General features: G+C 47.2%; 1 protein-coding gene across 9 annotated transcripts in view; it reads left to right on the top strand.

The window, feature by feature from the left end:
- Positions 1 to 12,158, top strand: part of LOC308071657 (uncharacterized protein) — a gene marked incomplete at its 3' end in the record, with an annotated part of 48,874 nt that overhangs the window by 17,136 nt on the left and 19,580 nt on the right. For 2 of the 9 annotated variants that reach the window (XR_013931260.1, XR_013931261.1), the window contains exon 2: positions 1,310 to 3,099. Coding sequence is in view for 4 of the 9 variants with exons in the window: in XM_080407409.1 (XP_080263535.1) it covers positions 7,485 to 8,604; positions 10,388 to 10,473 (1,206 nt within the window). The other 7 variants (XM_080407407.1, XM_080407406.1, XM_080407408.1 and 4 more) reach the window with 7 other exon arrangements.

The following is a 12,158-nucleotide window of genomic DNA, read 5'->3' as shown; positions in this document are numbered from 1 at the left end:
CGGCCCGGGTGCGTGTCGCCACCGGGGGTGAGGGGCCGGCGGCCCGGGTGCGTGTCGCCACCGGGCACTGCGGGGCCGGCCTCAGGGCCGCGTTTCCCTGGGGGCGTCAGTCGTCCGGGGGCGCGCGCCACGGTTCCTAACGCGGGCTCCGCCCCACGGCCGTGCAGCGCCCGCCGATTGGTGGAGGGGAGCTGTCCGTCAGGCCGGGGCGGGGCCACGGCCGCGTCACCAGCGGGGGCGGCCTGTTTCCTTCTGCCCGCCCCTGAGGCGGGTCCCGGCATAACATGGCGGCAGCCGGCCGTGGCTGGGTGGTGGGCGCGGCTGCCCTCGCCCGGCGGGGGGAACGCGGCGGCCGTGCACGGCCCGGCCCGGCCGCGCACGGTGAGGGGGTACGGGCGGCGGGGGCTGCTGCGGGGAGGGCCGGGCTGCGGGCTGCGGCAGCGGCCAGCGTGAGCCTCCTGCCCGCCCTTTTGCTCTGGGAGGAGCGAGGGGCGAGGCGAGACAGGCCCTGAGGCGCAGGGCTGGGCAGCTCCCCTCGGCCGCCTTCTGGCGGGCTCCAGCGGCAGTTCAGAGGTGCTCGGTCCGTTTTCCTTTAAATCAAAAAAGAGCTCGCAGAGAGTTTGCGTTGTCCTAAGGCACCACTAAATAAAGTCCTCGTGTCTGCTTCGTCAGGTACTCCAGTAAAAAGCCTTTATGGCGAATGGTTATTTGAAAAGATTATCAAATGCTTTTGTGAGTCACCAACCAAGAGGTTACAATACAAACCAAATGAGTACAGCTCAAAGGTATTGAGAGATGTGTTCAGCAGGGAGAGATTCCTGCCTTTAACTTTTTAACAAGCTTGTGTATGCATTTTGTGGGCTTTCAAAACTAAGCATGTATGAGGTACACGTGCAGATAACATACTTCTCTAAAACCACAGCCAGTCATTGCAAGAAGCCACAGAGCGTGTCTGTTCTTGTGTGTGCACCTTCTGGCCTGCACCAGAAGGGTTAGGTTATTGCTCTGCAGGCTCCTTTACAGCCTTGCGTGTCCAGCACTTGAACTGAGCTGTCAGAGTTGGGTGGGGGTTGTTTTGAAGGTCAGGCAATAGCGTTGCATAGAAAATTGCTGCCTGTTTAGATCAGCGTGTGCAGAGGAAAATGCAAGTTTAAGAAACTAAAGCATGCCAGCAAGTTGTTACTTGATCCTTGCTTAGTTTCTTCCTGTTAGCTGTTCCATGTTCTTTACAGCTTGACTAGATTTTGTAACTGTATCTGTTTTTCACTGTAGTTAGGACTTCCATTCTCAGCGTGTTCGTTTCTTCCAGATTCCTTGTTTATGAGATGCCTGTTGACTGGGTCCCAAAGACGTAGAAGATCCTGGCAATGTTCACGGAAAAAAACCATGTTGTAACAGGCTGGAGCTGGCTAGACATAGTGAAACAATACCTTGGTCCAGGTGATTTGAAAGAGGATCCTGCACCTTCTTTCAGCCGCGCTCTCAGGGTACTGCTGGGGTTTTTGGCTGCTCACTCTTTGTGGCTGTAGCATGTTGCGTGTGGTGTAAACAGCTTTGGTGGGAGAGCGCTTGCTGGTGAGTGCTGTGATGGTTTTCTTGCAGAATTCAGTCTCTCTTAACAGTAAGCAGCTATTGCTAGTCTTTCACCAGAGTTCAGTGTGTTAAAGAGAGCCCATCTTTCCCCTGGAGAGTTAAAAGTTCAAGCTTCAGTCAAGTATCATTTCAGTCTCTCTGAATTCAGCTCCTACTTAGAAGAAAACTTGGTTGTTGGGCTTTTTTGTTTTATGTAGAAGAGTCTGAAGCTCTCAGACGTTTAAAGTGTTTATGACAGTCCTAAAACAAAGTAGCCAGATGTCAGGGGAGAAACCTATATGGCCAATAAAAATTCAAATTTGATGGGATGTGATCATAAACCCTTCATAAAATATATTAAGCTCCCATTGTGACAGCAAGCAATTTTGCACTTTTTAGCAAATTTAACAGAAACATGGGAGCATAGAGTCTAATCCTTCAAAAAAATTTTTTTTAAATGACTCAAATCTGACAAATAGATTACGGATACTCATCTGTCCTGACAGACTCTTCACATTTAAAAAACATAAAATGAGGCAGCATAAATAAAAAGAAGGATTTGGCATCTATATATATGTGTGTTGGGAATATAAATGTAGGATGGGTAAAAAGCACCAATAATGTAATTTTAATAGGAATCGTATATTATAAAGAGATAGGTGTTTCACTTATTTTTCTGCTGCCTTTTCCTGGAGGATTATAGCTTATTTTTTGTGTGTGCTGGAATAACTCATCAAGGCTGATGGGATAGGCTTAGAATGCAGAATTTAACGAAATTGTGTGCTTATAAATGTGAACTATGAAATAGAAGGCAGGGTACGTTTTAAGTACCTCAGTATTAGGAGGAAAAATTATAGTATCTGGAACTTGGTAGAGCTAAGTATATTCAGCTGAAGACCAATATATACATGAGATAAGACCTCCAAATTTTGGTTCTTATTTTAGGTTAAAAGGGAAACATTAGTGGAGTGGTTTGTTCTTCATTACTGAAAGCAGGAGGCTCATGGGGACTGTGCCCATGAATTTTATGAGTATGTAGGCACTTTTGTCAGTCTGGGTGTTGCAGTGCGTACATGCTGGTTTTATTAACCTTGGTATAGAAGCCCTTTTCTGCCTCATCTTGGACTAACAGCAGAAGACATGGTGTGTTGAATAGAGTTGACCATGGACCTTGTTCTGACCCATGAGACACCGTTTGGAGTGTACTGCATTATTTAGTACTACTAATGTGTTTCCAATTAAACTGACATCGTAAATACTAACTTTTCCTGGCAGATAATGAAATCCTTATTGTTTTTCCAAGGAAGCTGACATGAAAGAAGCCAGCAATGAGAGGTTGCAGGAATTTGTACTGACTGTGTGATTACTAACAAGCAAGCACTATATGATACCATAGGCTGGAGCCGGGTTTCGTTTCTGTTAATGACAGTTGCCAGACAAGTGAGGAACATTCAGGTGATTCCAGGCAAGCCTCAGAAAGGGTGGGCTGCAAAACTAGCTTGCAGCTGGAAGTGGATGAAGATTACTCACCACCTTCTAGTCCCAGGTGCATCCTCCTAGACCTTCAGTCTGACAAGAAATCCGTATAGTACAGTACAAAGAAGAGGAGATACCTGAAATTTACTACCAGAAGTGTAATTCAACAAACCCAACAACCTTGACCTGCAGTGTGAAGATGAATGTTTAGGATGTTTTTCCTCTGAACGCTCTGAGGAACCTCAAGGAAGGATAAGAAAGAATGAAAACATTCTTATTGATGCTTTTGAGGAGGAGGAGGAGGAGGACCTGGAGCACCTAAGATGCTTTGGTCACTTCCTCCATGATCCCTATGAGGAAGACCATTGCTTGCTTGCATTACACCGTTCCTTGGCAGCTGCAAGAGGAAATGCTGCCATTGTATCATGTTGAAGTCAAGAGAGATGGGCAGTTGTTGGATATGATCAGGACCAGCTGGACTCACCTGGGCACCTATGCTTGTAAGACTGATGTATTAAATTAGAGCTGTTGTGCACATGTACTAAGTGTTGCTGTCTAGACTATCACCACCCCCTGGGGCTGGTTTGCAAAAGCATCACTGTTAGGATGCACAGCCCACTTGGCCAGAACGACTCATGCACCTCCTCCCTCCATACATCCTCTCATGTTTTAATGTATTAGTCATAATAAACCATTATTTGGATTTTTTAAAAACGGCCATTCGTTGCCTGCGTCCCACACAGGCGTGCTGGGCTGGGGAGGTATTGGTGCTGTATATGCTTATATATTACTGGAGTTTTCCTTACGAGGACTGATGAATGAGGGGAGGGTTGTGTGCTTCCCTTCCGTAAGGGAGGTGGAAGGGGTGCATGGTTCTGTGCATCTTGGGTCTAGGTGGAAGAAAGCCTTTGCCCTGCCCAGCTACTGTGTTGCAGTAAGAAACATCTAAGAATTTTTAATTCAGAAAAATTATAATAAAAATAACGAAAATCCTCTGAGGTTTTCCCCCTAGTTGGTGAGAGTTGGAATGGTTCTTTCTCTGCAAGGTTTGCCATACTGAGCAGCATGTGAGTTTCTTGTGGATTCAAAGGCTGACATTAAAGGAATGTTGCTAACTTATTTTTTAACTGCCTGATCTAAAGAAACTGAACTGCCCCTCTGCTCTCAAAAGTAGCTGGCTTTTCTGTGTGAAAGGACTAGGTACGTTTCCTCACCATCAACTCCCAGCAGAGTAGTTTCTGGTTTTGTGTTTATTTTTAGAAAGGTATGTAAGAGCAGAAAAATGTAGAAATGGGAGCATTCTTATATACCATTATTTGCATGCCAACAATATACATTCTTGTTAATTTTTCATTTCAGTACCGTATTTGCTTTCAATTGTAGAAGCCCATTTCCAAAACCCGTAGGAGTTTTGTTAAGAAAAGGCAGCAAGATCACTGTCCGTTGTGCAACATAACTGTGCTGTTAAAGTTCTGTGCGAGGTGACACGGTGATGTTGGAGAGTCGTTTCAACTACAGGAAGCACAGAACTGGTCAACATGATAATGGAGAGGTGCAGAGCACTGAGGGTCAGGGACTGCTGGCTGCAGTTGGAGCTTCCCGACAGCGATCCTGGGGATTGGACCTTGAAGGGTTCCGTTAATGGCGGGAATGTAAAACTGGACATGTGGGAATGAAATGTCCCGACAGGGAGTATGAACAGGAGGGAGGGCTGCAGAGCCACGGACGAACAAGGTCTTTTAGAAATGGTGGTAGAGAAATGGTGACTATTTCTGCTCCAGAGCTGTAAGGGGTGGAGGAAAGGAGCTCGAGAAGGCCTACGGACTGTGCTTGAACTGTGGCTCTGGAAAAGGCAGACAGGATCCTAGGATGTGTTGGGCAAAGGACTCCCACAAGGAAATAGTGCTGCTGTGAAAGGCCCTGGTGAGGCTCTGCTGACGATGGTACTCAGGGTGAAGAAATCCGGGGCGAAGAAATCCTGGCTGAGGCTGGAAGCGGGGTGCAGAGGTGGGGGCCGTGGACAGAGCCCTGCTGCGGGCGCAGAGCCCCTTCCATCCCGCGAAGCAAAGCCTGAAAGTGAATCCAATCGCTGCCAAACTTCTGCGGGAGGATGCGCGGTGCTGCCGTTTCGGGGGGCGGGGGGAGCACCCCGCGCCTTGCAGCGGGCTGGAGCTGGAGTAAGGCTCCGGTCCCCGCAGCACCGGGTGTCCGAGCGGGTGCGGGTGGGAAGGGCGCCCGTTCGCTTTGGAACAGCGACCGGCTCCGCCGCACCCCCCGGCCGCTGCCGCATTAGTTTGAAACGGGGCGCCGAGAGCGGGGCGGGGGGTCCAGGTGTCCCGTCCCGTCCCCCCCCCCCCGGGCGGCGTTACCGGAGCGGTGCTGCCCCGGTCCCGCCCCGCCGCTGGCAGCCGCGGCCGCTGCGGGCCGGGCCGGGCCGCGCTGCGATTGCGCCGCCGCCGCCGGGGGCCTCCGCGCCGGCGCGAGGGGCTGCGCGGTGGCGGCGGGGGTGGCACCGGCCTCTGCCGAGCGAGCGGCACCGGCCTCCCGGTGCGGGGGGAGGCGGGGGCTTCGTTCTGGCTGCAGCAGCAACAACGAAAAAAAATCCTATTTTTCCTAATTTATTTCATTTTTTAAAATTATTCTTTTCAAGCTCGCATCGTGATGTAAATATCCCCCCCAGCCCCCGTGGAAACCGGCCGGGCCTGTCTCAGGGAGTTTGCTTAAGCCAAGCAGTGCCAGCATCCCTGGAAAAGTTCTTCTGCAACAAAGGACCTCCCAGATGAGTTGTGGGGCTGGGAGCCGGCGCTGTGCTGCTCGAGGTGCTCGGCCCGTGCAGGAGGTGAGCAACGGTTCTGCGCTTATGCACTCGTTATTAAATTAATAGGAATGGTTGAAGTTGGGGGATGACCTGAACCATTCCGTTCCAGGCAGTGAGTAATGAAGAAAACTAATTCAGCTTGTTTTCTGTATCACAGCAGAAGAAAGCGCAGCTTGTGTCTCTGGTGAAGCTGGTCTTTCTGAGATGTGAATAAGACCTTTCACTTAATGCACATTGCTGTAGTGCCTTTGTAACTATTTAAACCTACTGAAACTAAATAGACAAGCTTTATATGTATGTATGCATGGAAATGTGGAATTATGTACATTTTAACATGTATATTTTTGCACGTATGTATGTGTGTTCGTATTCAGAGAAGTTACCTAGACAGAAGCAGTGAAGAGGAAGTGAAGAAACAGTGGGAGTAAAGGAAATACAAAAAGTGGGTGTGAGGGAGAAGGTGGCAGTTGGAGGAACAGCCAAGGTATCCATCAGGACAGGAAAAATGCAATTTCTGAGCTTAGACTAGCAATTCAGTGTGAATGCAGGTTTAAACCAGGTGAGTGAAAGCTCCCTGTGGAGCTGCTGTCAACAGCAGCTGCTGGGACAAATCTAGAAAACCTGTTGCAAATCCATGCTTTTGTATGGCATAAACAAAAAGATCTTCACAAGAAAGTGTGTGACTGGTATTTCTGACCAATTACCATTACTTATCTTTTCTGCTAGCAAGGCTGGTCTGCAAAAGGGGGTTTACCCGGGGAATTTGAAGCTGTTCCAGTGGGCCAGCTCTGCAGGATTGCTAGCTGTGCTTTGAAGAGCTCTTTGAAGAGCTGGGAGAGCTCTAAGTAACTCTCTGGACAGCTCTTTCATGCTTTTCCTTACGTAGGTCCTCTTTGCACGGTGCTAGCTGGCAGTGGCACAGGGACCCCATATATCCCCAAGGCAGAATATTTTTGGTCAGGGTGGGAGACCAAAGGTGGTGCTCCTGAGTTCTCCAGACCCCCCTCGCCTTCCACACATTGCTTCTGGTTTTGGCTGTTTGACTGACACAGTTTCTGGGTCTCACTGCATTACCTAACTAGTTTCTGAGGCTTGTGACTGGCATTCCTAGTTCATATTTAGCAAGGTAAAAACAAAGATTAAACATGAATCCTCAGAACAAGGTCTTGTGGTGGAGGCAGCTGTGATGTAGGACTTGGCTGAAAGTGTTTGCACCCCAGAGTTCTGAAGTTTTCTCATCTTTAGGTGAATTCAAAGTAGAAATTATCAATTTATATTTGTAGCGAAGGCTGAATTATGATAGAGGATTTAACTTCATTAAACATTGTCTGTATTTTGTATGCTGAATGTATGTTTTCTACCTGTATAATAGTAGAAGACTGTTTCTCGTACTGCTTAACTAGTAGTCTGTCTCATTCTTTTAATCAGAAAAGAATCTTCACTGTGGTAACTGTCTTCTGTTAATATCAGAAAAATCACTGATGAAATGGGTGTTCTATTTTCTAGGTAGGACTGTAAAGAGAGCTGAGAATGAGATGGACTTCCCATGAAAGACCTGAAGCTCTTGGTATACACATCGTTGATGAGCTGCAGATGAACACAGAGTACGCCTTGGAGGATGGATGTGAATTCGGACTGGGACTCTGAGAATAGCATTTGTGACACAGGTGAGAAGCGTTCACATTATTCCAGAAAGACCACTAAGCAGGTGGGCCACACATCTAGCCTCCAGAAGGAGGTAGACATGAATTACTCGCAGACATGCGGTCCGTGTTGCAACTCTACTGGACCTTCAGGTAAGCAGGAGCTTCCTGCAGAGCTGCAGTGTGAAGACAAAGAAACCTATGAGACCTACCAGCATCGAGGTGAGAGTACAGCTGGGGTATTCGTCCCCTCCAGTACCAGGTTTGACCTGCAGTGTGGAGATAAAGATTCAGAGCACTGTTCCTCTGAGCAGTCCAAGAAACCACAGAACAGACTACGTGACAATAGCAAAAATACCATTCTTGCTGATGTGTTCGATGAGGACCTGGAGCCTGTCCCCGAGGGAGCTCTGCCGTATCGGTGCAAGAAGTGTGGTGCTGCTTTCCAGGGTATGAGTGAGCTGCAGGAACATAAGCGAACTCACCTTGTGGAAAACTCATACCGATGTCCTGTCTGTGCCAAAGAGTTCTTCCGTGCGGCAAATTTGCGAATGCACAAGCTCATTCATTCTAGTGACAGGCCACACAAATGTCCAGAGTGTGACAAGGGTTTCATTCGCACGGCCGATGTCTGGAGGCACCTACGCAACGTGCACAAGATAGAGCGCTCCATGGTGATCTTGGGAAACGGCATGGCTAGGAACCCGTGGTCGATCGTGCACCGTAACCAGCACACTGTTGAGTACACTGATCAGCCTTGTGCAGAGAACCAGAAGTCTGAGGAAGATGACTATAATAAACCTTATGCCTGTCCAACATGCGGCAAAGGTTTCGATAAGCCTAACCTGCTTTCCAAACACAAGGTGATCCACCGGCAAGAGAAGCCCTATAAGTGTCAGGAATGTGGCATGGCATTCGTCCAGCTGCTCAGGCTGAAAAGACACCAGCAGACTCACTCTGGGGAGCGTCCCTTCTATTGTGAGGAGTGTGGAGGGACGTTCACGCGGCTGGCATCGCTCCAGCGCCATCACCGCATTCATACTGGAGAGAAGCCCTACTCTTGCAATTACTGTGGTCATTCATTCACTGAGTCAGGTACCCTACGGAGGCATGAGCGCACACACAAATTGGACAAATCTTAATTCTTTGTTCATTTGTGATTGTCGTCTCCTTGGTTGCTTCTTACTTGAACGAAACCTGCTTGGTTGGGATGGAGAAAGCACTCCGCTGCATGCGCTCTGGCCAGTCCAGACCCACTCCTCAGCAGTGGCTGACAGGGAACCCTCGTTTGTCAGGGGGATCTCTGCAGCTTGTACTGGTAGAGATTGCACTTACTGGCTTTAAACTGGCTTTGTGTGAAAAAATAACCTAATTACCACCGAGCAATGAAATGTGAGGCCTAAGACAACTGAAATCACTCACATGTGCTAACACAGCCTCGATTTGCTGAACTGACGATGCATCAGCTTGAGCTTTTTGCAAGGATGCACGGGCTATGAGACTTCTCTCTGCAGTCTTGGTCACTAGATAAATTGGCCCTACCCTCACGTGGGATGGCTCTTTGGCACTGGGTTTGAAGATCTGTTGTTGCAGGTCTTTGCTAAGTCAGAACAGTCCAGAGTTGTCACTCTACCCCTTCTCTCCTTGCTTTCTGCTGAATTTTTCTTTCTAGTACTTCTTTTTATTTGGAGGGAAGTATCTTGTTGGTTATTTAAAAAAAAACAACAACCACCCACAAAACAGTTCTTTAATAAACTCAACAGTTACCAGCCGTGTTTCATAAATGTTTTTGTCTAAGGGAGTACACATGCACTGTTGTGTGATTAGCTGAATGTCTGTTAATAATGGAAAAAGCTTTATTTTCGCTATGATGGTGTATGTTCTTGGGGTGAGGGATTTGAATAGATTTGTGTCTCTGATGGAACAGTGCACTGTAAATCTGTCCAGCTGAGTAATACAGTAGCAGATGTTTGAGAACACAAAATGCAAAGAGCAGAAGACCAAATTTAAGCCGCCTTTGCTACTCATTGCATTGGAATCTTCTTCATTTAAATGTTTTCACACACGAGGAAGCTTCTCATAACAAAACCACGTTTTGTGTTCTGTGACATGTCTGAGCACTACCTAAAGCGTCTGCGAGGCTCTTCACTTTGATTTAGGTTCAAACGTCTAGTGAAGAAAAATTTCCTTAGAAACTAGCCCAGCAGTCTCAGGCAGGTGCTGCCAAATCCCCTGAGGCTGTAACTTCCAAAGAGGTATGTATTGCCTCAGCTATAGCAGTGGGGTTTTAAACTTTGAAACTTAGTAATGACACTTCATCTACGGTTAACCACTGTGGTAGAATCATTCAGTTTGTCCTTAAATTGCAGCCTTAATTTCCTCTCCGTGTCAGAAAGCTTTGCTTCCTTTCCCCTGCCAGCTGCTGTAATTTCACTAATTTCTTTCTAATGCATTCTGCCTTTTCAGCAGGAAGTTGTGCAGCAGAGTGAAAGTAAAGCTTCAGGGTAATGTACCTTTGCATTTACTACCAGGCTATTTAATGTAAAGTACTGATTGTGCCATTTGTTTGCATGTTTCATAGTGTAAAAAATGGTGATGGTTGCTTAGCACCTTCCATCCGTGCAACAGCTGAGCAGGCATTTTACAGCTGTGGATACTGTTGTGTTTGATGTGAGGTCCTTGGCTCAGATCAAGCACAACCAGCCATCCACAGCAGCACTTTAGCTTGATTGTGAATGGGAGACTAATTCTCCCAGCCTCACTTATGGGTCATTTTAATTTCATTCCTCAAAGGAGTCTCCAGATTAGGGAGCTGATCTGCATCCCACTTCTTAAGGATGTGTTATGTTGTCTGAAACTATGTACTTTTGTAATGCAGATACCTCTGCCGGGATGGCTGGACCCCGCGTACCATACGCATTCGCTACAGCTGTGAGTGAGACTTCTCCAAACTCCCCTCTGCAGGTAGTTCCAGTACGGTTTTAGGTTTCTGAAGGTCTTTTGACAGGGCCCCTCACCAAAGGGTCAGTGTTACCTGAGAGCTGCTTAGTGTCTCTAAGGGGAAAGATCTTTGCATGAAAAAAATCCTGGCTAAAAGGAGACTGTGGATAAATGATCTGCAAAGAGACATCTTCAGTGCTGTTCTGTGGGGACTGTGCTGTTCAACACAATCTGAAATGACCTGGAGTGAGGGCAGATAGCAAGGTGACAAAGCCATTCCAGAAGCTATCATGCAGTAAGTTTCCACTCTTTATCTTCTAAACCCATTTTGAAGTTGTCAGCTGCAGTCTCCCCTTTTCGGCATTCTGCTTCTCCTTCAGGTGTGCAGTGCTCTTGCTGTAGGGGGTTTTAATATCCAATTAAACTTCAGCACTATGTGCACCTTCATGTTGTGTGACTGTTCTGCTTAGACAGTTGTGGTAATTGGGAACATCTAGTTATTCTGCTTTTTGGTGTTAGCAGTTGGTGGAATTCGTACCTGTAAGAGCATAATGGTGAAAGTGTTTTGAACAAAGGTCTGTTTAATGGGAAGGGTAAATGGTTGGTGAAATGAAAACTACTAGGCTTAACTAAAAGGTTATTAAAAAGATACTTGCCTGGAAGGTTGACTTGCATATAAAGTGCTTGAATGTGTGAAAGGAGTAATTAAAATGTGGCATGGTTTCTGGGAAAAGTGTGTTGAACCCTCTTCAAAGAAACTTCCACTAACTCCTGAGCAAGCTACAGGAAATCCCTTGGAGCTTAAATCTAACCCAGAGATCATCACTTCAGCATTTCACATTTTTAGTATAAAGGTTTGGAAATGTCTCCCAGGCCCTGATGCTCTCACGGTGTCAGTCTGAGTTGCTGGTAGCCTACAACAGACATAATCAGTCGCATTAGCTAGCTGAAGCTGGAAGAGAGTGAGCAAATATACCTGCTGTACAGCATTGCTTTATTAGAGAGGTTTTGAATTGTGTGGTTTCAGTAGAAGTAATTTTTCTTTGACTCAGAGTAGCTCTGTTAGTTCATTTGTGTCTGTAAAGGCCATGGAAGAAGCAGTTCCCTTTGATACTGTGCTGTGCAGAGGACTCGCTCACAGGCTGTCATTGCCGGGGCATCACGGGAAGCACTTGGACACAAGCACAGCACTGGAGCTCTGGGCTAGGCAGGGGATCCCGATTGTGCGAGTACTTTTGGTTGCTGGATGGTGTTTGTGAACGGTGGAATGTAGAAAAAAGCTTTGCTCTTTGCTAGTTTTCCTGTCCCCTCACTACATCACTTCTGCCCAAGTCATTTCCATCACAGGAAAATTGTCTCAAGACTAGGAAGTTAGAATAGCTCCAGCACTGCAGACTCCTGGCCCTCACTGACCTGGAATCACCGGCCAGTCCTTGGCAGCTACGGTACTATTTTCTTTGTTAACAAAGGAGTTGCATGGTAAATACACCTGTGCTTGTGGAGTGTACGTACAACACCTTGCACAAAGGAAAAGCTACTACTGTACAGTCTTTCTGCTGCTCTGTATAGTGTCATCCTCCTCTTAACACTATTTGCCTTCTCCTGGTGTGGAGGAGTCTGAAGCAGGAGTCTGATGTAAACAGGGAGAACTAAGCAATCCATCATTTGTCAATTAATCTGAGCAAAGTGCATTGAAATCTCTGGAGTAG

Source organism: Falco punctatus (genome assembly GCF_963210335.1).
Source record: "Falco punctatus genome assembly, chromosome: 11".
Lineage (NCBI taxonomy): Eukaryota > Metazoa > Chordata > Aves > Falconiformes > Falconidae > Falco > Falco punctatus.
This window is presented reverse-complemented; position numbering and strand designations above follow the sequence as displayed.